The sequence below is a fragment of the Lissotriton helveticus genome, chromosome 10 (genome assembly GCF_964261635.1).
Source record: "Lissotriton helveticus chromosome 10, aLisHel1.1, whole genome shotgun sequence".
NCBI lineage: Eukaryota > Metazoa > Chordata > Amphibia > Caudata > Salamandridae > Lissotriton > Lissotriton helveticus.
Window position 1 is genome coordinate 63,955,798 of NC_136071.1, and position 26,776 is coordinate 63,982,573.

Consider the following 26,776-nt stretch of genomic DNA (forward strand, 5'->3'; position numbering starts at 1 on the left):
GTAAAATCAAACTATAGGTTAAAGGTAAAAATGGGAGAAACTGTGCAAATATTTGCATGCCTAGCATGTGCACATCTTTCATGGTGCATGTGGATAAGCCACAGCTTGAAAATCAAATGTGAGGCATAGCTTCACGTATGTTAACCACGGGTATAACACAGGCCTCTGCAACTTTTACTGAGCTGGGGATGGGGCACCGCTTCAAAGAGCCCCCAACCCTAATGCCACAGCAGCCTGCCTGTTTGGTGCAGATAAAAGTGAAGAGTCGACCTGTGTGCCAAGGCTGCCAGCACTGCAAGAGGCATAAGTAAGCCACCCTTACAGTAGGTCTTACAGCACTAGGGCAGGTTGCGACCTCATGTGAGGTCATAACTGCAAGAGCAGATGTGTCCCTGTAGTGTCTGAAGGCCAGATGTACAACCATTTATTGTAGTCCCGAAGGGCCATTTGGCCTATTTGCGACCGCAAAAAACAGATGCACAATCTACTAACAATCTACTAACCCTCTTTTGCGAGTTGCTAATCTATCATGGACTCGCAAAATAGGGTTAGCAACTATTTGAAAGGGGCATGCCCAGGGCTTCCCATTCTAATAGTGAATGCAAATGCCATGTATGAGAGTTTTACGACTGCATTTGAGGCATGCAATTTGATAACTCATTGGGAATCTGTCTGAGACGCTGTTGCACCTTGAATTTTGTGACTTTCAAATTGCGACTCGTAATTTGTCGCAAAATTCAATGGTCGTATGTCAATCAATCAATCAATCAGAGAATTTGTAAAGCACACTACATACCTGCAAGGGTCTCAAGGCGCTGGGGGGGGGGGGGGGGAGGCTGCTGCTAGTGGTCGAAGAGCCAGGTCTTGAGTAGTCTCCTGAAGGTCAGCGGGTCTTCAGCTTGTTGTAGGAGGAGGGGGAGGGAGTTCCAGGTTTTGGCGGTCCGGTGGGAGAAGGACCTGCCCCCGGAAGTGGTTCTGTGGATGCGTGGGAAGGCAGCCAGAGACAGGTCGGCGGAGCGGAGTTTCCTGTTGGGTACGTAGAATGAGAGTCGGTCGTTGAGGTAGGCAGGGCCGGTGTTGTGAAGTGCCTTGTGTGCGTGGGTCAGGAGTTTGAAGCTGATTCTCTTGTCTACGGGGAGCCAGTACAGGATTCTCAGGTGAGGGGAGATGTGGTCTCGGTAAGGTAATTCGAGGATCAGGCGTGCAGAGGCGTTCTGGATTCTTTGAAGTCTGTTGATGAGATTGGACGGGGCTCCGGCGTAGAGGGCGTTGCCGTAGTCGAGTCTGCTGCTGATGAGGGCGTGGGTGACAGTTTTACGTGTGTCTATTGGGATCCATCTTTAGATCTTGCGGAGCATGCGGAGGATGTGGAAACAGGTGGAGGATACTGCGTTGACTTGGTTGGTCATGCTGAGCTTCAGGTCGAGGAAGACTCCAAGGTTGCGTGCGTGGTTGGTAGGTGGGGGGGGTGCCTAGAGAAGCAGGTCACCAGGAGTCGTCCCATGCTGAGGGGTTGGGCCCGAGGATGCGGAGCTCTGTCTTGTCCGTGTTCAGTTTGAGTCGGCTTTCTTGCATCCAATCGGCGACAGCCTTCATACCACTGTGGAGGTTGGCTTTGGCGGTGAGGGGATCCTTGGTGAGGGAGAGGATCAGCTGCGCGTCGTCGGCGTAGGAGATTATGTGGAGGTCGTGTAGGCTGGCGATGCGTGCGAGTGGTGCCATGTAGACATTGAAAAGCGTCGGGCTGAGGGAAGATCCTTGTGGGACACCGCAGATGGTCTTGGTGATTCCACAGTGGTACAGGGGGAGGCGGATCCTTTGGGTTCTGTCGGAGAGGAAGGAGGTGAGGGTTGTCGCGGATCCCTGCGTCATGGAGATATGTGCGTTGTGTGTGATGGCAGACGGTGTCGAAGGCGGCGGAAAGGTCCAGGATGATGAGGGCTGCTGTCTCGCCGTTGTCGAGTAGGAGTCTGATGTCGTCTGTGGCGGCGATGAGGGCGGTCTTGGTGCTTTGGTTCCTGCGGAAGCCTTACTGGGAGGGGTCGAGGATGCTGTTGTCCTCCAGGGATCGGGTAAGTTGGGTGTTGACGATTTTCTCGATGACCTTAGCTGGGAACGGAAGCAGGGAGATGGGCCGGAAGTTCTTGAGGTCGCTCGTGTCTGCCGTGTGTTTTTCCAGCAGTGCGTTGATCTCGGCGTTCTTCCAGCTCTCAGGGAAGATTGCCGTCTCGAAGGAGAGGTTGATGTTACGCAGGTAGGGGTGCGATGGAGCTGTCGGCTTTGTTGACGACGTGGTGGGGGAGAGGGTCAGATGGGGCGCCTGAGTGGATGGTGCTCATGGTCTTGATAGTGTCCTCGGTGTTCACGTTGGTCCACATAGTGAGGTGGTCGTGTTCGGTGGGTCTGGTGTGGTGAGGTTATCAGGGATGGTCCGAGGAATGAGACTGTCGTGAATGTCGATGATTTTGTTGTGGAAGAAGGCAGCGAGGGCGTCATATGGATGATGGCGATTCCTCCTCCGACTCCGTTGGTGCGGTCTCTGCTGGTGATCTTGTATCCGTCGGGGATGGCCACTGCGATGTCTGGGGAGGAGGCTTCGTTCATCCAGGTCTCGGTCAGGAAGGCGATGTCTGGCGATGTGGTGTCGAGTACGTCCCAGAGCTCGACTGCATATTTCCGTGCAGAGCGGGTGTTGAGCAGGATGCATCGGAGCTGGTTGGGTTCCGTCGCGGCAGGTATCTCCGCGTCTTTGGTGCAGGAGAAGCTGCAGTTCCGGCAGGTGAAGGGGCCGTGGGTGCGCTTAGGGGCAGCCTTGTGGCACCTGAGTGGTCGTCCTTGGTTGAGTGCGATGAGGGTGTTGGCATCGTACCGGATGCGGGATTCGTGGGTGGCTTCATGGGTGGTGCGAGGTCCAGGGGTTCTGGCACTGGGCGCGGTCCAGGTGCTGACGGGCGCAGACGGGCTTGCTTTAGGGGTGCTTCTGGCACGCAAGCCGCGTGGCCGCATAGTGGCCAGCATTATATGGCGATGAGGGTAGGGAGGCTCAGCTGGGAGGCGGGAGGTGAGGGACTGGACGGCGAACGGGCGCTGGGGGGAGGGGCCGCAGGGGAGTCAGTGGCGGGAAACTGACAGAGCGCGGGGCTCGAGTGCGGGGGGGCGGGGACACTGAAGGAGGAGGGCACAGTCACAGCAAGCGGGCAGCCAGCAGGGGGAGCCAGCAGGGGCAAGCAGCAGGCAAACGGGATACAGAAGGCAAGGAGGACCAGACAACAGGGCAGGCAGGCAATCGGGGTACAGAAGGCAAGGTGGACCAGACAACAGGGGCATGCAGGGAATCAGGGTAGACAGGAGGAGCAGAAGCGGCAACAGCGGTGGCACCGGCGGAGCAGCTGTGGCGGGGGGAGCGATCTTCCTGGTAGATAACGTGAGATAAATGGTAGAAGAGGTCATCACAATCAGTTTGATCAGGGAAAAGGGTATGGCCAGACACTACATCAAATCCCAGAAACCATTGCCGTATGGAACATACAGTACACAATTTGCGCTCCCTTCTGTGTTGACCATAGTGTTACTTCACGGTGCAAGTTTAGGGTGTTGATCATCTTCAAGATGATGCTATACACTGGTAGGTGTATTATTATCACAGGTGCACAGCTGTCCTCTGAGACTTGGACCTGATTGACAGTCGATGATTTCAATGAATGAAAGGTGATAATTTCCAATGTCGCTAACCAGTTATTACGAAGCGGAGGATGGACTCTGCTATGGATCGTGTGCCATCAGGGGATCAGCACAGGTGTTTAATCAGAAGCTTTTCCATGGTTGCAAACCAGCCTGGAGGGAGCAATATCATATAAAAGTGTCTCCTTCACACAGTACAGAATATTGTAGTGCTCTTTGGTCCATTGCCCACATATATGGGGGATGCCGTTAGTTTTCTCTCACAACTCAGTAAGTGTTTTTTATTTTTCTACAAATGTTTTAATGTTGTTTTTAGAAACCTTTGTTACACTGAGATTAGCTTCATAAAGTTTTAGCTATGCTATATTTAACATAACTATTTATATTTTGGCAAACATACATGAAAAATCATGTGGTTTAGAAAAGTAAACAGGTGGGTAACAGAATCACTACAAAGGAGAAGGTGTGGGTAGAAGGTGATCCTGATGCAGTTATATCTCTTCAACTTAAAGGGTCTGAGCAGTTGGGGGGGGTGAATGTGTGCAAGTGTTACTCACAGAACAGCTGAGAGAACATCTGAGTCCACATAGAGATAATAACTATCAGAGGGCTCAGCACAGTCATTGCAGTCAAATACAGCCCAGGACCAGAATGGAAGTCCTGCCTGCTGCTTCGGTTTGTTTGTCTGGAGTCAGCAGACTTATGTGACATGATGCCCTGAGGTGAATAGATAGCTATGAGACTACAAAGGACACCTAGGAGAGCTGAAAAGCCTGCAGAAGGCATTCCCCTGTCCTTTGGCAAGGAACAGAAGGACTCAGAGCATCCCTCATTCCTCTGTGCAATCCACATATACATAAGAGGTAGAAGAAGGATAGAATCAGAAGTTGTACATTCGAACATTGAACTTTTGATGACAGAGAGCCTGCATCTGTGTATATAGCCCACTACTGCACCAGTGTTTTCAGTGGCGCTGCCAAAATTACAATGTTTGGATTTAGGGTGAATTCTTGTACATGTCACAGAAAGACAAGTTCTATCACAAAACATTTAAATGTACTCACCAATACTACACCCATTCCATCAGAAATTAATATGGATCACAATTAGTGATTTTTAAGAAATTAGTAAATGCAAAAGTTCATTATCATTACTAAATCTGCAAGAAACTCTCTCCTTCCTTAATGCACTCTGAACACACTTTAGGCAGATGTGATCATGTTCTGCTGTTGCAAACGTGAAATCAGCCAGTTTCTCACTGCCAAATAAGTCTGTGTAATGTACAAATCCTATTTCGCTAGTCGGTAACCTATTACCGACCCTCAAAATAGGGTTTGAGACTATCTATTTGGAATGGGCCTGCCAAAGGCGTCCCTTCCTAATAGCGTGTCACAGTTCCATGTACTATTGTTTTGCAACCACAATTGCAGTTGCAAATCACTTGCAGTTTACCACCTGCAAAGCGGTGGTAAGCCTCTTGCAAACTGGAAGGTGTTCCCATGAGACTCCTTCTCCTTTGTAACAGGCAGCAAAAATATTTTTTAAGAGCTGACAGTGGTCCCCGGACCACTGCCTACTCTTACAAAATTAAACAGAAACGTTTTTTTTTTTTTTAAATGCATCCACTTTTCGTTTAAGGAAAACAGACTGCATTTAAATTAAAAAATATATATTTATTTAAAAAGCAGTCACAGACATGGGGGTCTGCTGACCCCAGCAGGCCACCATCCCTGTGAGTGCTGGCCATGCCCAATGGGGTCGCAAAGTGTGACCTGCCTCATCAATTTTATTGCGGCAGGCCGTTTGTGACCCCATTGGGGATCGCAAACAATGTCTGAGAAACTGTTGTACATTCCATTTTGTGAGTCGCAAAACGGTGCAATTTGCGACTCGCAAAATGGAAGGGTCGTACATCTGGCCCTTTATATTTGGTAAATATTACCTGCAGTACTGCTGTTTTGAATATAGAAGATTGTATTAACTAAAATCTTGATAGGAAAAAACTGTTTTCTTTTTGACTGTGGGTTAATAAGTAAAAAAGAATTTTGGAGAAAATTGCAAAAGCTAAAACCGGGGTAGGAAATAGTGTGCATAGAAAAACAATACTAATGCATAACATATTGTGGAATTGGATTTCTAAGTATGTGCTTGGTGAATAAATGCTCTGATTAAGGTAAGGTGAAATGCCTTTATTTTTGGCTGAGACGAATATAAAAACAAATATACCTCTGATACACTTTTCTGTATTTCGGACTGATCCCTATGGCAAATGCTAGATAAAAACTAAACCTATGATGAATGACAGATTATTGGAAAGTTTTTACGATGTTCATTTTACATTGGAGGAGTCACAACTCTTCCCATATGAATAATAATTACTGCTATATTTCACAACACGTCCTATTCCGTGGCTCTACTGAGAAACCCCAGTGGCTCAACGGGTCTGAGGTGTCGTAAAATTCTCCTTTATGATAAAATCAAATGTCATCTGTTGTGGCCATCCCAGCCTGGAACTCTTTCCCCCTCTCAATCTCGGAACTCTGACCCGGCCCACCAACTTCTTGAAAAGTCCCAACGCCCACCCCATTGGACAAGACCTAAATTAAATCTTCAAAGGACTTTCAGCTCTCCAGCAAGTTAACCGACTGTTTGATATCATTTTTTGTAAGATACCCTCTCACCCAGCTATGTATCATAAGTTACGGCAGGCGACTACGTGACATATAAAATGTCACTTGTTAATCCATATATATTGATGGCATAATCCGAATTCACTGACACCTTCTGGTATGCGGATATATTTGATGAAGGTTCTTCCTTATCATTTGAATGTATACTGTTGCTATATAACTTATCAAGGCAGAGTCTTTTTTAATGGATGGAAAGCTGAGACGCTATCTTTCCATCTGTCTTTGGACTTATAATGCCCATAATGAGGCCCTGGTCATTCCGATTAATTTACTCGAAGCATCATATCGAATAGTTCTTAGCGATCAAGAATATATATTCACATGTTTTAGCTAACAAGTGGTCAAAAAGTACGTTCAAAATATATTATTTCGGTATTTTTTTTTACTTATCAAATTAGCTTAACGAGCTTGAATGTTTTCCTGTTGAGAACACGCCTTTTTAAGGTTACAGGACATAATCTATACCCCATCTTGAGGACTTTGAGAGTCATCTAATTGCTTCTATTAGGAGGGACACAGCTCACATATCTGTAAATTGTCCTAAAATCATCCAAAATTGGAATGGGGTGTTTCTTCATCGGACTCTACCGTCTATTGGGCACTGCGATTACGTAGGGTTTAAAGTTGGTATAGCTGGGCGTCTCTCCTTCAACCCCAGTGGATAAGTTGGGGGTATTACTGTTCAATTAAATAATGTTCATGGGTACTATCATCATTTGTGATTGCCTAAAGTTCAGTCCCTAAACTATCATATACTATGGCGATGGATTATGTAATAAATAATGGCATTTATTATTAAAAATCAGTGCGATTTAGTTGGACTTTACGAGAATCGTAATTAGAACACTTTTAGATTGTTGGTAAACCTAATCCAATATTCTACTTTCCTTCACTTAACATGTTCTTTTTTTTGCTTGCCACAGTGTCTTCAGACTGTTCTATCCAACACTGGTCACTGACCCATCTTTCTGTAATGCCATATGCTATGACAGCGGAATTTTCCTGATTTATTCATATACCAATAATTGATTGACTTATGTAATTTTTTTAAAAACATAATCTATTGCTCCACTTTGTTTGACAACATCAAATTGACGTGAGTTTGTTTTACATTTCAGTTCCCCTGAAGAAGCGATCAAAGGATCTCGAAATGCATTGGGATTAACTACTTGAAATTGTAAATTACTTGTGATTGTAACATTTTATGATTACTTTCGATTGTTATTGAATTGACTTTGTGTTCAAAGCACAGATGCCTAAATTACTATGTAAATAAACACTTAAGGCAAAAGCATCAAGAATAAACAGTTGATTAATGATTATTACCATTTGTTAAGATTGCCACATAAGAGAATCATAAAACAGAGCTAACCCAAGGGTTAGCACCAGCAGTGCAGGAAGGGCCTAGTGACAATTCCGTCACTAATTATCTGATTTATTATTAAAGAGCATATTTTTACACTACAAAAACAGAGTTCCATTCTTGTTTCACTCAGGAAATTGGCGTGGCCATAATGTTTCCCCCGGTATGTTCTGCTAGATATGGGTTGTTCAGTAGGAATTGGTGCTGCAGGAATTAAAGAGACGGACGTTCACTTTACTTACCACTTACCTTGTCTCTGCCTTTATTTTGTGTTGCTGGCCTGAATCTGAATTTTGCCCTTGTTCATATGGGGGAGTCTTTTGTGGAGTTTCTGCTCACTTTGCAATGTGCTAGCCCTTACACTCCAATTGTAGCTGTGAGACTGAATTGTTTTTACCTGCGTAATAATCATCTTCAAATGAGTTCAAAATGCTGAGAATATATAAGAAACAAGAGAAGACATAATATACAATGTATTGAGGATTTTAACAAATCCAATCATCAAGTTGGAGCTAACTACTGACATTCTTCTGTGATGAGTGTTAGGCAAATAATTGCATATAAACGTTTAGGGGCATATTTACGAAAGGCTTGCATCATGTTTGCACCAACCAAAGTGGTGCATGTGTGACACAAGCCTCTAAGTCTTATTTATGAAGCCATGAAAAGCCACTTTGCGTGGCTCTGAGTGGCCTCATAAATCTGGAGTATCACAACACAGCGCAAATGGTGACATTACACTACTCTGCCCTGGGAGGTGTTCGAAGGGCAATGTATGGGTGTTTCCATACAACTCCCATGGACTTTGACACATCCACAGATTTGCAAGAACTTGTAAACCTGGGGATGCACCAAAACCTTTTGTCTCCGCAGGGGAGGTGCAACGAGGGGAAATATCTCTATTTCACTTCGTTTCTTCCTCTTTCTATGTGTGCTGTATTCTGCAGTGCACATAGAGTAATGAGCCTCCCAGGATTGTTTTTGTGCAGGAAGGTGCCTCTTCCACCACGAAAACACTCCTACCTACAACACCGGCACCCTTGCACCATGGTGCAAGAGTGCCTTAATTGGTGCTAGCCTGCCAGAAGTGAGTCAAGGCAAGGGAAAAGGACAGGAATGCACCGGATTGGATAAATACAGCAATTTCCTGCCCTTTCCCTGTGATGCAGGGCAACAAATAAAGGTGAATTGCTGTGCTGCCAAGTGCCACAAAAGTCATAAATATGTCTCTTAGTTTTTTAAAAATGGTCTTAACTGAAGCTAGTTGGGTTAATCTGTGAGATTGTATTTCAGAGCATTCCGAGGCTTTCGGCCAAACACCTACAGGGGTCATCCACTGTGTTCCTGGTGTATGATTGGGTGATAAATGATCATGTATGTCGATGCTAACTGAAGTTTTCTTGTAGAGATGCAGTGTGGAAGTGGCTTTGTAAATATGATGGTCTTTTATTGCACTTGGCTTTATGGCTGATGCATAGTGTCTGCAATTCACCCTAATATCAAATGTGAGCCAGAGCAGGATCTTCAAGACGAATATCAGTCGTTACCAGTCATCTATTACGGACACATGCATTACCATGCATGTTTTACAATGCGCTGCCCTTTTTATATTAGTTTATACTTTACTACGCATTGCCTATTGTTAATACTCCTATTCACATATGAAGTGTACAAAAAAGTGATGTATGGAATGCTTGATTTGATTTCAGTGACTGGTAATTACTCAGGCTGCATCCCAATCCATTGCTACTTTGCTCACCATGTCACTGTCACCAATTTGGACCAAGCCAAACACAAATCCAATGGGAACTGTCCAGGAGGAACCATTTTTTAAACTAGTAAATACAAAATTATGACTTCCTAAGATAATTCACATGCAGAATTTCAGTTATCCAAACCCTCCACAGCACTCAGAATCAGGAGTAAATTGTGCAGGTATTACTAGCATAATAGAGAGGAATACTCACAACTCCATAGGAAAATCATTCAGGCTGTGACTTTAAAAGCTCCACATTAAAACCATCATTAAAAACTTAGTTCTCCATCAATCTCCTCAATCTAACAGCCACAGAGATACAATTATAAACCATCATACAGATATGTTCTGACAGTAATAGTTGTAGATGAGGCAGAGCAGGCCTACACCTTCTGAAATTCAACGACATCAGCAGTAGAACTAAAATAATACTTCTAGGTATAAGATACAATTTACAGCACGGGTCACAGGGACAAGACTCCAGGTCAGATTTGTGGTATACCTTGCTGGGATATGAGACCAGAGGATGGGCAATATTAAATCCAAACCATATCTGATTGACACTTTGATGGTGTGAGAATGGAAAAAGAAGGTAAGGTTCTATAAAATTCAAGGTCACTAATGCTATGTAAAAGGACACCCTTTTTCCCCATTTCTCTGCCTTCTCTAGGCCGTCTGCATGCAGTCAGAAAATCAAGCTTTAACTGATTTTTAGTGAACGAAGCGATACTATGTGGACTATAAAATAGGTGAGATCTGTAACAGAACAAAGGGCTCTCTTGTGTAGCTCAGCCACGGGGTATTTTGGGCACTCTCTATTCATAAACAGTCATTATTAATGTCTTGGTTTAAAAAGGTTTCATGTTTAGACCAAACTGAATGTCACAGCTTAAGCAGAGCTAGCTTAATGCGTTCTTCCAGTTTCAACAAGCCTAACTCCACATAGAAATGAAATATTGGTAAACTGAGAGGTACAGACAAGAGCCTTCTCACAAATGCATTTTCATGAGCTTGAAGGGGGGCGGTCAATGTCACAATATCCCGATAACCCAGCTCAATATTTCATAGCGGATCAACAACGAGCCATATAGATATTAATCATGACATCCAATGTATTAGAACCCAGCAAACCCAAAAGGTGGCTCTGTGGTTTGATCAAACTTGGGCTTTCATACCTTAATTAAAAGTGAGCAAGTGATGATCAAATAAAACCCTAAATAGATAAAAGTTGGAGCATGCACAAGTTTTTCACAATCAATAAAGTGTGAAATTAGTGTGTGTATGCCTTATGACCAAGAGCTGGGACTTAACATCAATCAATCAATTCAATGACTTTATTCGTATTTGATTTTGAAAGACATAAAAGCACAGATAAAATTACATTTCCAGAGCAGTGAAATAAATAAATAAACAGTGGAGGTTAAATTACAGCCTAATTGTCTTTCTTAATTTAATCACACATTTTAAATAACTTACTAGAAGCCCCACTGTCAAAGCAACTTCCATGCATTGTAACTTTACATATGCAGCTCTACGTTGTCTTAACCCATACTGCTTCAAAATCGATAATAGGTACGATTTCCTGGGGAACATATAAAACCTACAAAAAAGGGTTACATGCAGTGTTGATTGTACTGAGTTTCCATCGCAAGGGCATGATTCTAGGGTACGTGACCAATCATTCACCTTGGGAAAAGTAATAAGCCGGTGCAAGATACCTAGGCAAAAACGTGTTAACAACATCCGATCATGCGGTCTTGTTACATAAGACAAATATGGCTGTGTTCCTAAACATGTCAACATAATGTGATTATCCATTACCGATTGGTTTTCTTTCTCCAAAGACCATCGCTTTTCCTCGAGATAAGACAAATAATCAATTTTTAAGGCTTTTCTGCAGATGGTGTTTATACAGTCTGGGTGTGTAAAGTATTCTGGGTGCCCAATCTCTTCTGTTAACTCCTTAATATGTGGTATCCATGGGATGCGATAAGCATTATCCAACATTAGGCCGTCCATAATCACATCCTGGTTAAAAACTGTTTCGGGAGTATTCCATATCTTATACCAAAGCAACAAGGGGCAGGTCTTTATAATATCAACAATATGCCTCATGCCTAGCTCAGAGTGACAGATATATGTTGAGATATATGTTGCCGTTGAACCAGGTACTGGTAATAGGTAGCGCAAGAAATTATTTTCACAGTTTTGTATATATTGTGCGTTAGTGAGCCCCCATATACCTGCGCTATATGTAGCTGTTCTAACACATTTAGATTTATAAATTTCAATCAGCTCTGGGACCGGTCGGCACCCCAATTGTCTGGACAGACTGACAAGCGCCCCAGTGGCTCTTAACATAATTTGTCATTAGTTCCAGCTCACTCATAAATGAAACAAATCTATTTAACAGCTTCGGTAGCCCTTTCCCAGGTTATCGACATCAGAACACAATTGTTTGCATGTAACAAGGCAGGGAGTTTTTCTCAATGCTACCCGAGGTGTGTCAGCCTCCCCAGTGGTCAAGAAGTGTCCAACTCATTAATATATAAACAAAAGAGAAACAGGGCCAACAGACTCTTAACATCAGGGTTCATTTTAATGGGAACTGTACACTCCCCATTAGCCACATACCTTTTACAATCTGTCACTTCCTTGTGCTTCTGGGCCAGAAAATGAACCAAATCTGCATCCACACCCATGTCTAACATTTTGCTCAAGCCCTTCTTCAACTGTGTATATTTTGGCTTTTTTGAAATTGTAAGCACTGGGGGCCACCAGTAGATCTTTGGTCCAGGGTGCTCTCGATAGACGAATCGTGAACTCCACATGCTGGGGGAAATGGTCACTTTACACTCGAGAGCGACCCTTGACCCCTCTAGGTAGGTCGCTCCCCCTCTGCACAGCTCCGGCTGTGTGCCCCTGCCGCTGCTGAGGTCTCGCTGGTAAGTGAGTTTCTTCTGTTTTGGTGCCCCATTTTTATTGCCTTCTGTGCCACTGTTTACCCCCTCGTTGTGCCCCGTTTTTATTGCCTTCTGTGCCACTGTTTACCCCCTCGTTGTGCCCCGTTTTTTGCCTTCTGTGCCACTGTTTGCCCCCTCTTGTGCCCCATTTTTTGCTTTCTGTGCTACTGTTTTGCCCCTTCGTTGTGCCTCATGTTTTACCTTCTGTGCCACTGTTTTGCCCCCTCTTGTGCCCCGTTTTTTGCCTTCTGTGCCACCGCCGACTGGATGAGGAACAGCCGACTGAACCTGAACTCGGACAAGACAGAGGTCATCATCCTCAGCTCCACCTGCTTGGCCTGGGACGACTCCTGGTGGCCTACGGCACTAGGAGCACCCCCTACACCCACCAACCACGCACGAAACCTAGGGGTCATCCTCGACTCCACACTCTCCAAGACAAAGTAGGTCAACAGTCTCCTCCTCCTGCTTCAACACCCTCCGCATGCTTCCCAGGATCTTCAAGTGAATCCCCACTGAAACTAGAAGGACGGTCACCCAGGCCCTCGTCAGCAGCAGACTGGACTACGGCAACGCACTCTACGGAGGAGCCCCGGCCAAACTCCTGAAATGACTCCAACGCATTCAGAACACCTCAGCATGCCTGATCCTCGACATCTCCCGCCGCAGCCACATCACACCCCACCTGAAAGACCTGCACTGGCTCCCCATCAACAAGAGGATAACCTTCAAGCTCCTCACCCACGCACACAAGGCACTCCACACACCGGACCAGCATACCTCAACAGACGACTAAGCCTCTACACCCCCGCCTGCCAGCTCCGCTCCGCAGTCCACGCCTTTGCCACTGACCACCGCATCCTAAGAATGACCGCCGGCTGCAGATCATTCTCCCACCTCGCCGCCCAGACGTGGAACACCCTCCCCATCCGCCTAGGGTAGACCGAAGACCTTCTGACCTTCAGGAGACTCCTCAAGACCTGGCTCTTCGAACAGTAGCAGCACCCCCCCAACGCCTTGAGACCCTCACAGGTATGTAGTGCGCTTTACAAATGCTATGATTGATTGATTGATTGGAATGTAGAAATGGGTGATCGCGTGGAATAGCTCTATGTCTTTGAATGTGTAATCCAGAATGGAGTTTGTTTTGCTCGATGTCCTGCTAAAAGATGCTGCTTGGTCGTGGGGGAAGCGGCAGTTGAGAGAAACAGGCTGATCTTCTTGAGGGCAGTGAGGCATGTTTTCCTGTGAGGGTCATATCTGGAGCGACTTGCAATGACAGGAGGGATAGGGCAATAATATCATGGGTCTCCTCTATTGCCCTACGTAAAGATGGGAACAATGATGGAATTTGATCAAGTTTGGGTAGACCTACAATAACTGCACAACAGAGAATTTTGGGGTATATTATCAAGGGGTTTATCTCCGCTTTTTTGGCTTTAAAAACCAAGAAAGCGGAGATAAAATTATCTCCCTATTACCAAGCTGTCGCTAACACCAGTTAGTGACAGCTAATAGGAGATAGCGACCATCTTGGGCCCCGCTTTGCATGTCAGTGATATTTATCACTAATGACATGCAAAGTGGGCGTGCCAAGATGTTAGCGACTGGAAACAGTCGCTAACATCGCTATCTCCTATTACCAACTTTTGGAGATATTCGCGCTAAGCGCGAATATCTCCAAAAGCTAACACCTGCCCTGAGCAGTTCTTCACCATGTTATCCAATGGGAGGTGGATAACATGGCTAAGAGCATTTGCTCGATAATGCATGAATATCGCTGACTTTTCAGCGATATTCATGCATTGCGGCCGTTTTTTATCGCATTTGCGATAAACCTTGCTAATAGCAAGGTTTATCTGCGATAAAAATCGCCGATGTGCGGCGATAATTTTTGTCTCTAAACAAGTTAGAGACAAAAATTATCGCTAGTTGTTGGTAATATACCCCTGAGTGTTGCCCATAAATCAATATTATTATGAAAAACTGTAAATTGGTACTCCATTAGGGCCAGAAGCCTTGCTTTTTGCACTCGGTTCAATCGCTAATTTAACCTCTTCCATGGTGATCTGTAGCATATCAGTGCAAAGGCATTGAGGACTGACAACTGCAATATCACAAAAACTATCATGTTCAATTTGACTATTGTACACACTGGAAAAATGTTCCACCCATTTATGAATCGGGATAACAATGTCCAAAGTAGTGTAATAATTGTCTCCAAAATAGGGGGCGTTAACCATTTTCCAGAATAAACTAATTCCAATTTTTATACTAGCTTCATGCAAGTCTTCCCAAGCTGCTTGTCTAATTGATGTTTTCCTATTCAAAAGTGCTTTCTTATAATTCCATCGGCATGTTCTTACCACTTTCCTCTCTCTGGGTTCCTGTTTCAGGGCAAAAAGAAGGAATTTGTGGGCTTTTGAACCAACTTCATCAAACCATTTTTGTGGTCTGTCCTTTCTAGACATTTTGCAGATGTCGAGAGTCCTTTGATAGTTTGACAGATTCCATTAAATGCCCCCAATATTCGCAGAGGGTCCAACTCATTATCCAGACATACCGATATCTGTTCCCCCAAGTTTGCTAGGTTTCCCTAGGTCACAGCTGAGCTAGAGCCCAACAACCACAGCTACCCACCTTTTAAAAAAAGACTCAGTTTTGAGGGGGAAAATGTGATGTATTCATGTTGACGTTTGGGCCGTTTTCTGTTGTGGGCGCTAGGCCTACCCTCATGAGTGAGGTACTTTTTATATCTGGAGACTGCCTGAAAGGAAGTTTTGGCTCCCCACAGATTCCAGAACTTTCCATTAAAAAAATAAAAGGAAAATGTTTTTTTAGTCAAAAAATGAGGTTTGCAAGGGATTCGGGGTAAAAAAACCATATGAAAGTCATGCAAGTCACCCCACTTTTGAGGTGTCGAGTTTTAAAACAAATTGCAAGTTTACTAGGATTGCCTAGGTGCCGGCTGAGCCAGTGCACAAAATACACATCTTCCCACATTGGAAAGAAGGGTCAGTTTTCAGTGGAAAAATGTGGGGCCTCCATGTTGTGTGTTGGGCTGTTTCTTGTCGCAGGCACTGGGCCTACCGACACAAATGAAGTGCCATTTGTGTCATAAGGCATGTGGGAGCATAAACAAGTAGAACACTTGTGATTATCTATTGGAGTTTGCTACATTTGTGCCTTCAAAATACAATCTGAAGAAATTGAGAGGGACCCCCCAATAACAAAGGGACAAAGTACCGTAAACAGACTATCCAGTGAAAAAAAGTACTCCCTTTGGGTATATATCTGTAAATTTCACATCCCAGTCATACTAACAATCTCATTCAACATTCCATGTGTTACCCTGAAAACATCAAGGAAGGATCCTGCAATGCTACAAACTTCCATCCATCCAGCATTCCACCAGATCTCCAGATAGAAATGGTACCTCACTTGTGTTGGTACACATAGTGCCAACAACAGGAAATGGCTCAAAACGCAATCTGAATACATTACATTTTACCATTGAAAACTGACACTTCCTACCATCCACCATTCCCCCAATAATGTTGATACAAATGGTACCTCACTTGTGTGGGCAGGCATATTGCCCATGATAGGAAATGGCCCAAAATACAATATAGATACATCACATTTTCTCACTTATAACTGACCCATTTTTGCAAATTGGGCAGCTGTGAAGTTTAGGTCCTGGCTCAGCTGTCACCTAGGGTAACCTAGCAAACATGAACATTATTGAAAACTGGACACCTGGGGCAATTAAAGACAGAGGTATTCGTGTTGCACTCACCAGATAATTTTATACAGAATCTCTGAAAACTTTAAATGTTGATTAAAAAACACATTTACCTCACATTTCTGTAATGGAAAGTTCTGGAAACTGCAGAGAGCCACAAAATTCCATCCATCCAGCATTCTATCATGTCTCCAGACAAAATGGTGCCTCACTTGTGTGGGTACACCTAGCGCCAACAACAGGAAATGGCTCAAAAGACAACATGGATACATCACATTTTACCATTGAAAACTGACACTTTGTTTGCAATGTGGTTAGCCATAAATTGTGGACCCTAGCTCAGCCAGCACCTATGCAAACCAAGCTCAACTGAACATTTTGGAAACCAGACTTGCAGGGGAGTCCAGGGGTGCATGACTCTCACCAGGTAATTTTACCCAAAAGCCTTTGCAAATGACACATTTTGGCAAGAAACACATATTTTCCTCACATTTTCTATGACGAATAATTTAGACATTTTCAGGGAGCCACAAATTACCTATCACCCTTTGCTCCCACACATGTCTCCCAATAAGAACGGTACTCCACTTGTGTGAATGGGTCAAGAGACCACGACACAAAAGTCCCTAAACCCAACCACACAACACTAGCCCACTTGTACCAAAATGTGCAAATTAAAGCTCTGCCCCACTTGTGTTGTTAGGCCTAATGTTCACGACAGAAGCAGATCAAACCAAAGTCAATGGGAGTCCCCTGGCATGGGCTTCCCCATTCAAGCAGACACCATTGCATGATCATTTCCTTTTGAAACTGGAGTGAGGATCCTAAGCATAAAGCACACTTCAGCATTACTGCTTATGTGTGCATTAAATCTATAGAACTGAACTCTTAGGGTCACAAACTGCAGTTTTATACCTTTACTTATGTGTGCAGAGTTCTTAGCCCCAACTGCAGTCTCCACTCACATAAGGATACATTTTAGTATTATATGTAGTAGGACTGAAGGAAGTGGGTGGGAAAATGGACAGACATTTCAAAAAGGGACTGGATTATGGAGGAGTAAAATGGGTCTAGAGAGGGCCAGGGAGGGGATTAAAGAGGGACAATACCCACCCACACAAGATTAAACTAATTGCAATGCTCTGGGGATAGAAACATTTAACTTACACTTTTGTAGTAAATTTACACTTGGAGGGCCTGATTCACAAAGGTAAACGTATACTTTTGAGTAACTTTACTGCATTTCAGTGTTTAAAAACAATGTTCAGATTTGTTGTACTATGCACCACCTGTACTTCTGTGTGCAGATTCTCGGGGCGAAGAGAATTCCGCACCCATAAGAATAGGAGTGCCGAGTTGTAAACCTCTAACCATAGTTTGTGAACAATGAAAACTGTAAGTTTGCCTTTGTGAATCAGGCTTGGAGTTTGTGAATACCGAAAGCAGTAAGCCTATTCAAAAGAATAAAGTTACAAACAAATGTAAGGTACCATAGTGATACAGTCCCTTTGAGTTTCAATTTTCTCTCGAGCCAGTCCAATAAACATGTTAAATAAATTAAGATTAGGATAAGAATTGTGTTTCCTCCCATCTTAGAGCTGCATACGTAGACAGAACTAAGATGTCTAAAACATCCAATGGCCTTGTGAGTATTAATTGGATGATAATCAAAAGATGACAGAAGACATATGGCCGGGATGCCCGCCACCCCCTCCCAACACACATCCCCAAGGATGGGAAGTCGGACAATAGTTGACTTTTTTGGAAGACGGGAGGGAGTCACCCTCCCGGCCGTATTTATTAAAATATGAAACAAAATTTAAAACATTAAATTAAAAGTTTCATCATTATGCATTATGTACAATTTGACATTTATTACATTTCGATGCAGTCATGTACTTTTGGCTAACATCCTGAAAATGCATACACTCTAATTCAAATTGTACATCCTAGCATTAAGGGCCAACGGCAAGGACTTAACCGGTGTCAGATCCCTACTACCAAACTCCCGCCCTCACCGTGTGAGCGGCGCATGCGCAGAGGGCTCTACCCTCATTGCCAACTGTAACTTCCCTTGTCGTGGTGGGGGCCCCCTTTCTACTCGACGCCATCTTAAGGGTCGTCCGAGTTCCCGTATGAGGTCTCTGTAGGAAGGACAGCGTGGACTCTCCCCCCCACCCCATACTCTCTATCCGCCGTCGCGGATATCCGGCCCCCGGGAAATTAGTCAGGAGGGGCATTTAACCGCCTCCCCCCTGGGAGGGGCCCATGGCCATCTCCCCCTAGGCGCCCCATCCTTAGTGGGTGCTGCCTCCCCGTGGAAGGGGCCAATGGCCGTCTTCCCCCGGGCGCTCCCATCCATTGTGGGTGGCGCCCCACTCTAGGGACCTTTAAATTCCTGCTCACCGATCATGACCTTACCGCCCGACAAATAAATACGACAGTTGTTTATCTACTAAAAGGAAAAAATTCCACATCATCTCACTGCTATTACTGATCATTCATGCAAGAAGAAATTCTCCAATGTAAACCATATACATTCTCAACATTCCTTTATTCACTCTACCAAGGAAAAGGAAAAAGGCCTATACTTTCATCACTCAGAAAACTTTATTTCCTCCAAACATTTGCTATCAGGGGCTGGTGGGTGGGTCAAAATTGCTGCTTGTTCTGTCGAGGGCTCACGAGCAACGAGTGGGTGCAGCCTTCCGATCCGAGGAACAAGAGGACGATCTTCAGGGTTCCCGCTCCTTTCTCCTTCTGCGGGAGGGCGTGTACCCGTCCCCGATACGCCTACTGGGCGTGGTCTTCCTTCAAGGTGTCTAGGACAACCCCTCTCGGGCGGGGGGAAGGCGCGCTCCGGCTACGCCGCTTTGGGCATACCAGCCGGGCCACGCCCACCCCGCCCAAAATGGCTTCCCGGGAGGTTCGGGCTTCCCGGGAGGTTTGGGCCCCCATCCATACGTTCGGGGGGACCTAGCGGTCGCCCCTTTCCATATGGCCGGGATGCCCGCCACCCCCTCCCAACACACATCCCCAAGGATGGGAAGTCGGACAATAGTTGACTTTTTTGGAAGACGGGAGGGAGTCACCCTCCCGGCCGTATTTATTAAAATATGAAACAAAATTTAAAACATTAAATTAAAAGTTTCATCATTATGCATTATGTACAATTTGACATTTATTACATTTCGATGCAGTCATGTACTTTTGGCTAACATCCTGAAAATGCATACACTCTAATTCAAATTGTACATCCTAGCATTAAGGGCCAACGGCAAGGTCTTAACCGGTGTCAGATCCCTACTACCAAACTCCCGCCCTCACCGTGTGAGCGGCGCATGCGCAGAGGGCTCTACCCTCATTGCAAACTGTAACTTCCCTTGTCGTGGTGGGGGCCCCCTTTCTACTCGACGCCATCTTAAGGGTCGTCCGAGTTCCCGTATGAGGTCTCTGTAGGAAGGACAGCGTGGACTCTCCCCCCCACCCCATACTCTCTATCCGCCGTCGCGGATATCCGGCCCCCGGGAAATTAGTCAGGAGGGGCATTTAACCGCCTCCCCCCCTGGGAGGGGCCCATGGCCATCTCCCCCTAGGCGCCCCATCCTTAGTGGGTGCTGCCTCCCCGTGGAAGGGGCCAATGGCCGTCTTCCCCCGGGCGCTCCCATCCATTGTGGGTGGCGCCCCACTCTAGGGACCTTTAAATTCCTGCTCACCGATCATGACCTTACCGCCACAGACCGGATAGTTGACCGACTATCCGGTCCCCCCAACTCCTCCTATAGGTCATGCTTCCTCAAACCTCTCAACCATGCAACTACATCTCCTATTAGTAAGTCATTCCCCACCCTGGACAGGTGAACCCCATCGTTCAAATACATATGGTCACCCCGGATACACCCATGAGGAATGACATGCAACTGTGCAGAACGGAACAGTCTATTAATCTTATTATTGACCCGTTTTACTGAATGGTTCAGAGCTGACACCGAAAGGCCCCCCTGCCACCTCCTTCTAGGAATCATGTGGCACCAGGCAATCGTGCACCCCGGGACTCTTTTAGCCAACCAGCTAACAGTTGACAAGATTCGTTCAAGTAACACTCGTCTACCCAGTGTCACCAAATCGTTGCCACCCAGGTGTACTATGACTATAGATGGCGGTGACCTATGCCGCCCTAAAAGTCCCTCGAAAAATGACTCAAATTTGTCAAAAACGAGCCCACCTTTCCCATGGAAAGCCACTCTGAACCCGTATTCCCCAGGTGCGTGAATCGCGTCACCTTCCTTGAATACGTCACCGGCGCGTCTCACGTATGAGTGGCCCACGACCCATACCATCCTCTCCCCAGTCGATGATCTCTGACCGCTGGTCACTTGATGTAGGGTCGACCTCCAATCCCGCCCTGCATGGCAGGCCCGCGAAACTGCAAAGTAAACAAAAGACAGAAAACGTGAGTGCATGTCAATTGATCACTTACAACATGTGCAATCGCACATACCTCTTAAAGCAATTCGAGGACCAACGGCCAAACTGTTTCACTTCCTCGGCACTCTGACCCCTGGCTGTAGCCTCAGTAGCAGCCCCTATCCTAAAGGAGTGGGTCCCAAAATCGCACGGGTCCATGCCCGTGTCAGCGATTGCCAGTGCCAGCACCCTCTGAAACTGAAATCTCGTCAGTGGGGTGCCATCCTTGTGTCGGAGCAAGCTCCCCCCCCAAGTGGCCGCTCTTAGCGCCAAATAGTCTTCCACACACTTCAACGGGCAGACGGGGGACCCACGCTTGCGCTGCACGACCACACTATCTCCCATAGCCCCCTGGTCAGTCTTGGACCTGGCTATCATGATCACCATCGAATCACCCCTTATCTGGATGTGATCCCTGCACAAACCTCCCTCCATATCTCTCTTGTTCCTTGCGACAAGTTCGCTCACCCTCATGGCCCCATGGAATGCCAATGTGAACGCTGCCCGGAACAGAACTGCTTCGTAATGGGAGGAACACGTCTCATCCAGCTTTGTTAAAAGCAGAGACAGTCTGTCTAAGCCGATCGGGTGCCTCGTATCTCTCTTGCAACCCTCAAGGCGCTGCCAGCCGCGAAGGGCTTTCTTCACCAAAAAAGAACCTGTAGGATCTTTTATGCCGTGTACCTGGGCCATGAAGGAAATGGCCGCCCTATGCCTACCGGCCGTAGCCACTGATCGGCCCTCCCTGTGTAGTGCAACCAGGTACCCCAGGAAGGACTCCTCCTGACCCCAATGCAGACTCCCTACAGGACCCAAATATGTGCAATAAGAACGAAACGCTCCTTCGTATGCTTTCCTTGTCCTGGGGGCTAGAGTCGCTGCCACGAGGTCTTGTAATCCGAGGCACCGATAAGCCACATTGCTTCTGGGAATGGTGCTGCCTCTAAGTCTGCTGTGGGCAGATAACCCCTGAATGCCTGTATACGTGAACGAGAGAGTGCATCAGCCGCAAGATTGAGTACACCTGGCACATGTTTTGCCCTGAACAGTACATTCAATCTCATGCACAGCAGCACAATCTCTTTCAACAATCTCAAAATCATTTTGCAGCGTGCTGCCTGTTGGTTAATGCAATCTACAACAGTCATATTGTCGGACCAAAACACCACTGAGCGGCCCCTGAAATCATCAGCCCATGTCATCAAAGCCACCCAAATGGGGAATAACTCCAGGAACCCAATGTTACCTGTGAGGCCGTCGGAGTGCCACCATGTTGGCCATGTTTGTGCCGACCATCGATCACCTAAGATGGCGCCAAAACCCACACTCCCAGCCGAGTCGGTCCATAGACCTAATTCCACCGAAGACTAGGGCGGGGAACTCCAGACGACTCGACCGTTGAAGTCCGCCAGAAATGCCAACCAAATCCGCATATCCTGGCGAACCTCTCCAGACAGTCTCGTACGGTGGTGAGCCTCTTTGAGACCACCCATAGCCTGCGCGATAGAGCGCGAAAACGGGCGGGCCATAGGAATCACCCTCAGGGCAAAATTAAGCTGACCCACTGTTCGTTGTAACTGGTGCAGGGTCACTTTCTCCCCACTCAGGCATTGCATCAAGGAAGCCCGGAACTTGGTCACTTTGTCTACTGGTAGTCGGAAACACCCTTCCACAGAATCGAGCTCAATACCCAGAAACTCCAGTGAAGTAGATGGTCCGATCGTCTTACCTGGTGCCAATGGGACGCCGAATTCATTCATGAGGATGCAGAAATCATACAGCGCCTGTGCGCAATTCATATCATCGGCTGCCCCAAAAAACAGAAAATCATCCAGATAATGCATAACATGTCTATGCCCTGTGGCCTCTGTAAATGCCCATTCCAAAAAACAGCTAAACATCTCAAAATATGCACATGAAATGGAACAACCCATGGGCATGCATTTATCCATGTAATAATTTCCCTGAAATGCAAAACCTAGCAGGCGCTGATCCTGCGGGTGCACCGGAAGCAACCGGAATGCTGATTCGATATCACATTTCGCCATCAGCGCCCCGGGGCCTAGGTGGTTCAAAATGGCCACGGCATCGTCGAACGATGCGTATCGTACCGAACAAACTTCTGGGTCTATGGCATCATTCACCGAGGAACCCCTGGGAGCAGAAAGGTTATGTATGAGTTTAAACTCCCCCGGATCTTTCTTCGGGACCACCCCTAACGGGGAACATATGAAATCGGCCACCGGCGGGCAGGAAAAGGGGCCAGCCACTCGTCCTAAACTGACTTCTTTAGCTATTTTCCTTTCTGCCACGCTTGGGTTGTGCCGTACCGATAACTGATTTCTACAAAAGGAGTTCCCCCGAACTTCCCCCACCGGGATGTGGAAGCCATGTAAAAAACCCTTCCTTAACACCCCAGCGGACACATGATCAGGGTACTTGTTTAACCATGGAATCATTACCATTAGATCAACGGGTGTAGGCAATCGGTCACAAAGGTCCACCTCACTCCTGCTTAGGTCCTCCTTTTCCACCCGCCCCGACATTCTTTGATCTACAAGTACTTTCCGGGTGTGAGGAATTCCCACAGCCGGCACACACATGCCTAAACTTGCATGTCCCCTGTGGTCTGTTACAATTGCCTCGATTGAAGCCCCAACAGACCCCTCCTTGTCCGCCCTTCCCGCCAACTCTAGGCTGATAGCCCCCACCTGTGCCTGCTCGAAAGGGCACCCCGGGTTTTTGGCGGACAACTCCGGACACGCTCCTGCCTGGCGAGGACGTACCTGTCGCCCCTGGCAGGAGTTGCTTGTGCCATGACACCGAGTCCAAACAATCCCAAGACAGAGAAGCATCAAATTCTTTTGCTTTACGGAACTTCATGTCATAGCCTTTCCATTCTTCCCCCTCGTACATTGAATAAAAATCCATAATGCGATTCTGATAGCAAACCAACTCAGTCATAACATCAGGTTTACGTTCCCCCATAACTGCGGTAAATATAGAGAAGGCCTTAACCCAATTCGTCACTGTCTCTTCCACCCTGAACTCGGCCATCTTGGCGCGCCATACACTAGGGTGCCACAAATCTTTCTGCGTTTTAGCATACTCCATCTCACGATGGTCCGTTAACAATGAAAACATGTTGACATACTTGTCTCCCCATATTAACTCATTCGTGGCCAAGGGAACGTGCTGTGCAACTTTTTCCCGCCTTGAGGGTATCGAGCCCTCCCCCACCATTGGCAATGCGAGCTTACCCGGATCGGCTATTGCTGCCGTCGCCTTCTCTTGACCAGCTGCTGGTACTCCTGGCGCCACCTGTGGGGGAACAAGAGGAACACTCGCCCTTGCGACATCTCTCGATTGCCGCAACTGCTTCATTAACACTCTGGCCTCTTCGGCCGGATCTCCCGGATCTCCCGGGGTCGCTGTGCCCCCCACCTTTGTTTTCAGCCATGCGGTCAACTGTGCGGCCAATTCTGGGGGCATTTCATCATCCTCGGTCGAGGTGATCACCACTGGGATAGGCTGGCCTAAAACTGGTTCCTGAACCGGGTTACCAGCCGGTACTAGGGGGACGATGGGCGGCACCTCCGGTGCCGGGACACCCCCCGAGACTGCCCTTTCTTTGACCCGCTTCCCTCTTAACACGGGAACCACTCCCGGCAAGGCCGGGCCTATTACCTTTTTCGGCTGACCTGGGTCGTTCATTGCAGGGTCCTGAAATCAAGTGTCGAAACTGAAAGATAAAAAACAAGATTACCACGTTCAAAATTGCTGCTTGTACCGTCGAGGGCTCACGAGCAACGAGTGGGTGCAGCCTTCCGATCCGAGGAACAAGAGGACGATCTTCAGGGTTCCCGCTCCTTTATCCTTCTGCGGGAGGGCGTGTCCCCGTCCCCGATACGCCTACTGGGCGTGGTCTTCCTTCAAGGTGTCTAGGACAACCCCTCTTGGGCGGGGGGAAGGCGCGCTCCGGCTACGCCGCTTTGGGCATACCAGCCGGGCCACGCCCACCCCGCCCAAAATGGCTTCCCGGGAGGTTTGGGCCCCCATCCATACGTTCGGGGGACCTAGCGGTCGCCCCTTTCCATGTTCTTCCATCTCCACATTCCAAAATCTGATACTGACTGTGTGATAAGTCATTAATTCTGCTAGTGGTTGTGAAACAGTCCTAAATGTTTCTGCATGGGCTACACAGGCTGACTAATTTAAGCATGCCAGTCTGCAACTATTTTCATCAAGTCCTATGCTTTGAAAGTCTCAATGTGGGAAGTGAAAATGCTAGAGATGCCTCTGGAAGCTCATTGAACCAATACATAATTTCTAGGATCTGTGTATGATCACATGGTCACTGGTTTACTTTCAGGAGATCTATTCAGCCTTCCAAAGATATCAGCTTGATAAAATGAGTACCATTTAGTTGGATTTCACTAAACATCTACAATCACAAATTCCAAGAGACTCTGCTTGAGGTGAAAGTTCATTCTATAAATACTCCTTTTATGGTATTTGTGATGGCTATTTCAGCTTGCTGCCCAGGCATAGTTAAATTTCCTTGAGAGGTTTTCTCTCTCCCAGTGTCTCCGAACACACAGGTGGGTGCCACTGTGGAGGAAAAATAATCCTGCTTCGTGTGACAAAAAAACAGAATGATGTATATATATTGATGTAGTAGTCTTACTGTCAAAATTATGGTGGCTTGTCGATCTGAATGCTAAAGCCTACATTTTACTCTGCTTTACTCCTATGTAAATAAAAGTCCTAATCTGTTCTTAGTTAATATTTTTCTTATATTATATAGCATGGACAAAGCCTTTAAATATTGCTATTTTATCCATAATTTGACAAATTATTTGTTATATTTTACTCTATGTTTCTAACTTGGTGTGGGGTTTTTCTTGTGTTGTGTTTTTACTTTATTACTGTTTGTTTGCTGCATACATAATATACACTTTGCCTCTTAGTTAAGATTGGCTGCTTTTGTTCCAAGCTTCCAGAGAGTTAAGTGGAGGATAACTTAATGACTTTTGTTGTTCACCCTGAGAAGGATTGTGGTTGTTGCTTGAGAAGGGTCTTTAACCCCTCCAGCAAAAAATAAATAGATACAGTAACTTTGGAAAAGCCCCAAATAACCCATTACCCTTTACCTATCATGAATGCCAGACATTCATATACTAAGATAAACATCCACATGTTTATAGGCCCTATCCTTACTTTTTTGGGTTATCGGTGTTCCCAATCTGCAGCTGATCACCACTTTTCCCAAACCTTCTCTTTTTAATTTAATTCATCAGCATCCTTACTTTACATTTGTATTTCTTGTAGCAATGTTTTGTGAGTGATTACAATGACTGATATTTTTATTTATTTTTCAAAATAATTTTTACTGAGTAATTAAAACAGTACCTTACTTACAAAAACATAAGGAAGAGAATTAACATAATAATAAAAGAGATATAGCAGGAGAAAATACAACCTCCTGCATAAGAATGAAAAGAACCATTAGGTAGCAATAATTAAGAATTGTAAATACATATTTGGAATATTTAGAGAAGAGGGGAAAAGAAAATATTCATGGGAAGGAAAGGTAAAACAAAAGTGGGAGGGAAAAGAGAGAGGGAATAAGGAAAAATAAATATAAATAATAATTAGTGTATGGGTGAGTGTGTAGAGAGAAAAGTAGTAAGGGGGAACCAGAGTAAGTCGGATTTAATTTTTTGAAATATTGAAGAAGATGAAACAGTAGAGATTCAATGCTCATTACATATAAACTTCTACCAGGTTAGTATACAGAGTTTTGAGTTGTCTTTCCAACAAGTAAGAATAACTTTAAACACCATAGGAATAAAAAGATCAAGTAAACTCAACCTCAATAAAGTAATATGAAAATAATTAGATATGGAGCCAAGAAATACAATTTGAATAGATAATGGAACATAAAAATGAAAAATCTTAGAACATTTGAACCATGTGGATTCCCAAAATTAAAAAACATTAGGGCAATAGTACAATAAATGAAGTAAAGTACCATCAGAAGATAGACAAGACCAACAAAGAGTGAGAAGGATTAATTTTGTGTAGAAAAACAGGTGTACGGTAAGCTCT

General features: G+C 45.7%; 1 protein-coding gene across 1 annotated transcript in view; it reads left to right on the plus strand.

The window, feature by feature from the left end:
- The first annotated feature begins 1,991 nt into the window (after positions 1–1,991).
- The window catches only part of LOC144783912 (extracellular calcium-sensing receptor-like), an 80,775-nt gene continuing 55,990 nt past the window's right edge, over positions 1,992–26,776 (plus strand). Inside the window, 1 exon segment of the mRNA XM_078662651.1 lies at positions 1,992–2,072. Within this exon segment, the coding sequence (XP_078518777.1) occupies positions 1,992–2,072 (81 nt within the window).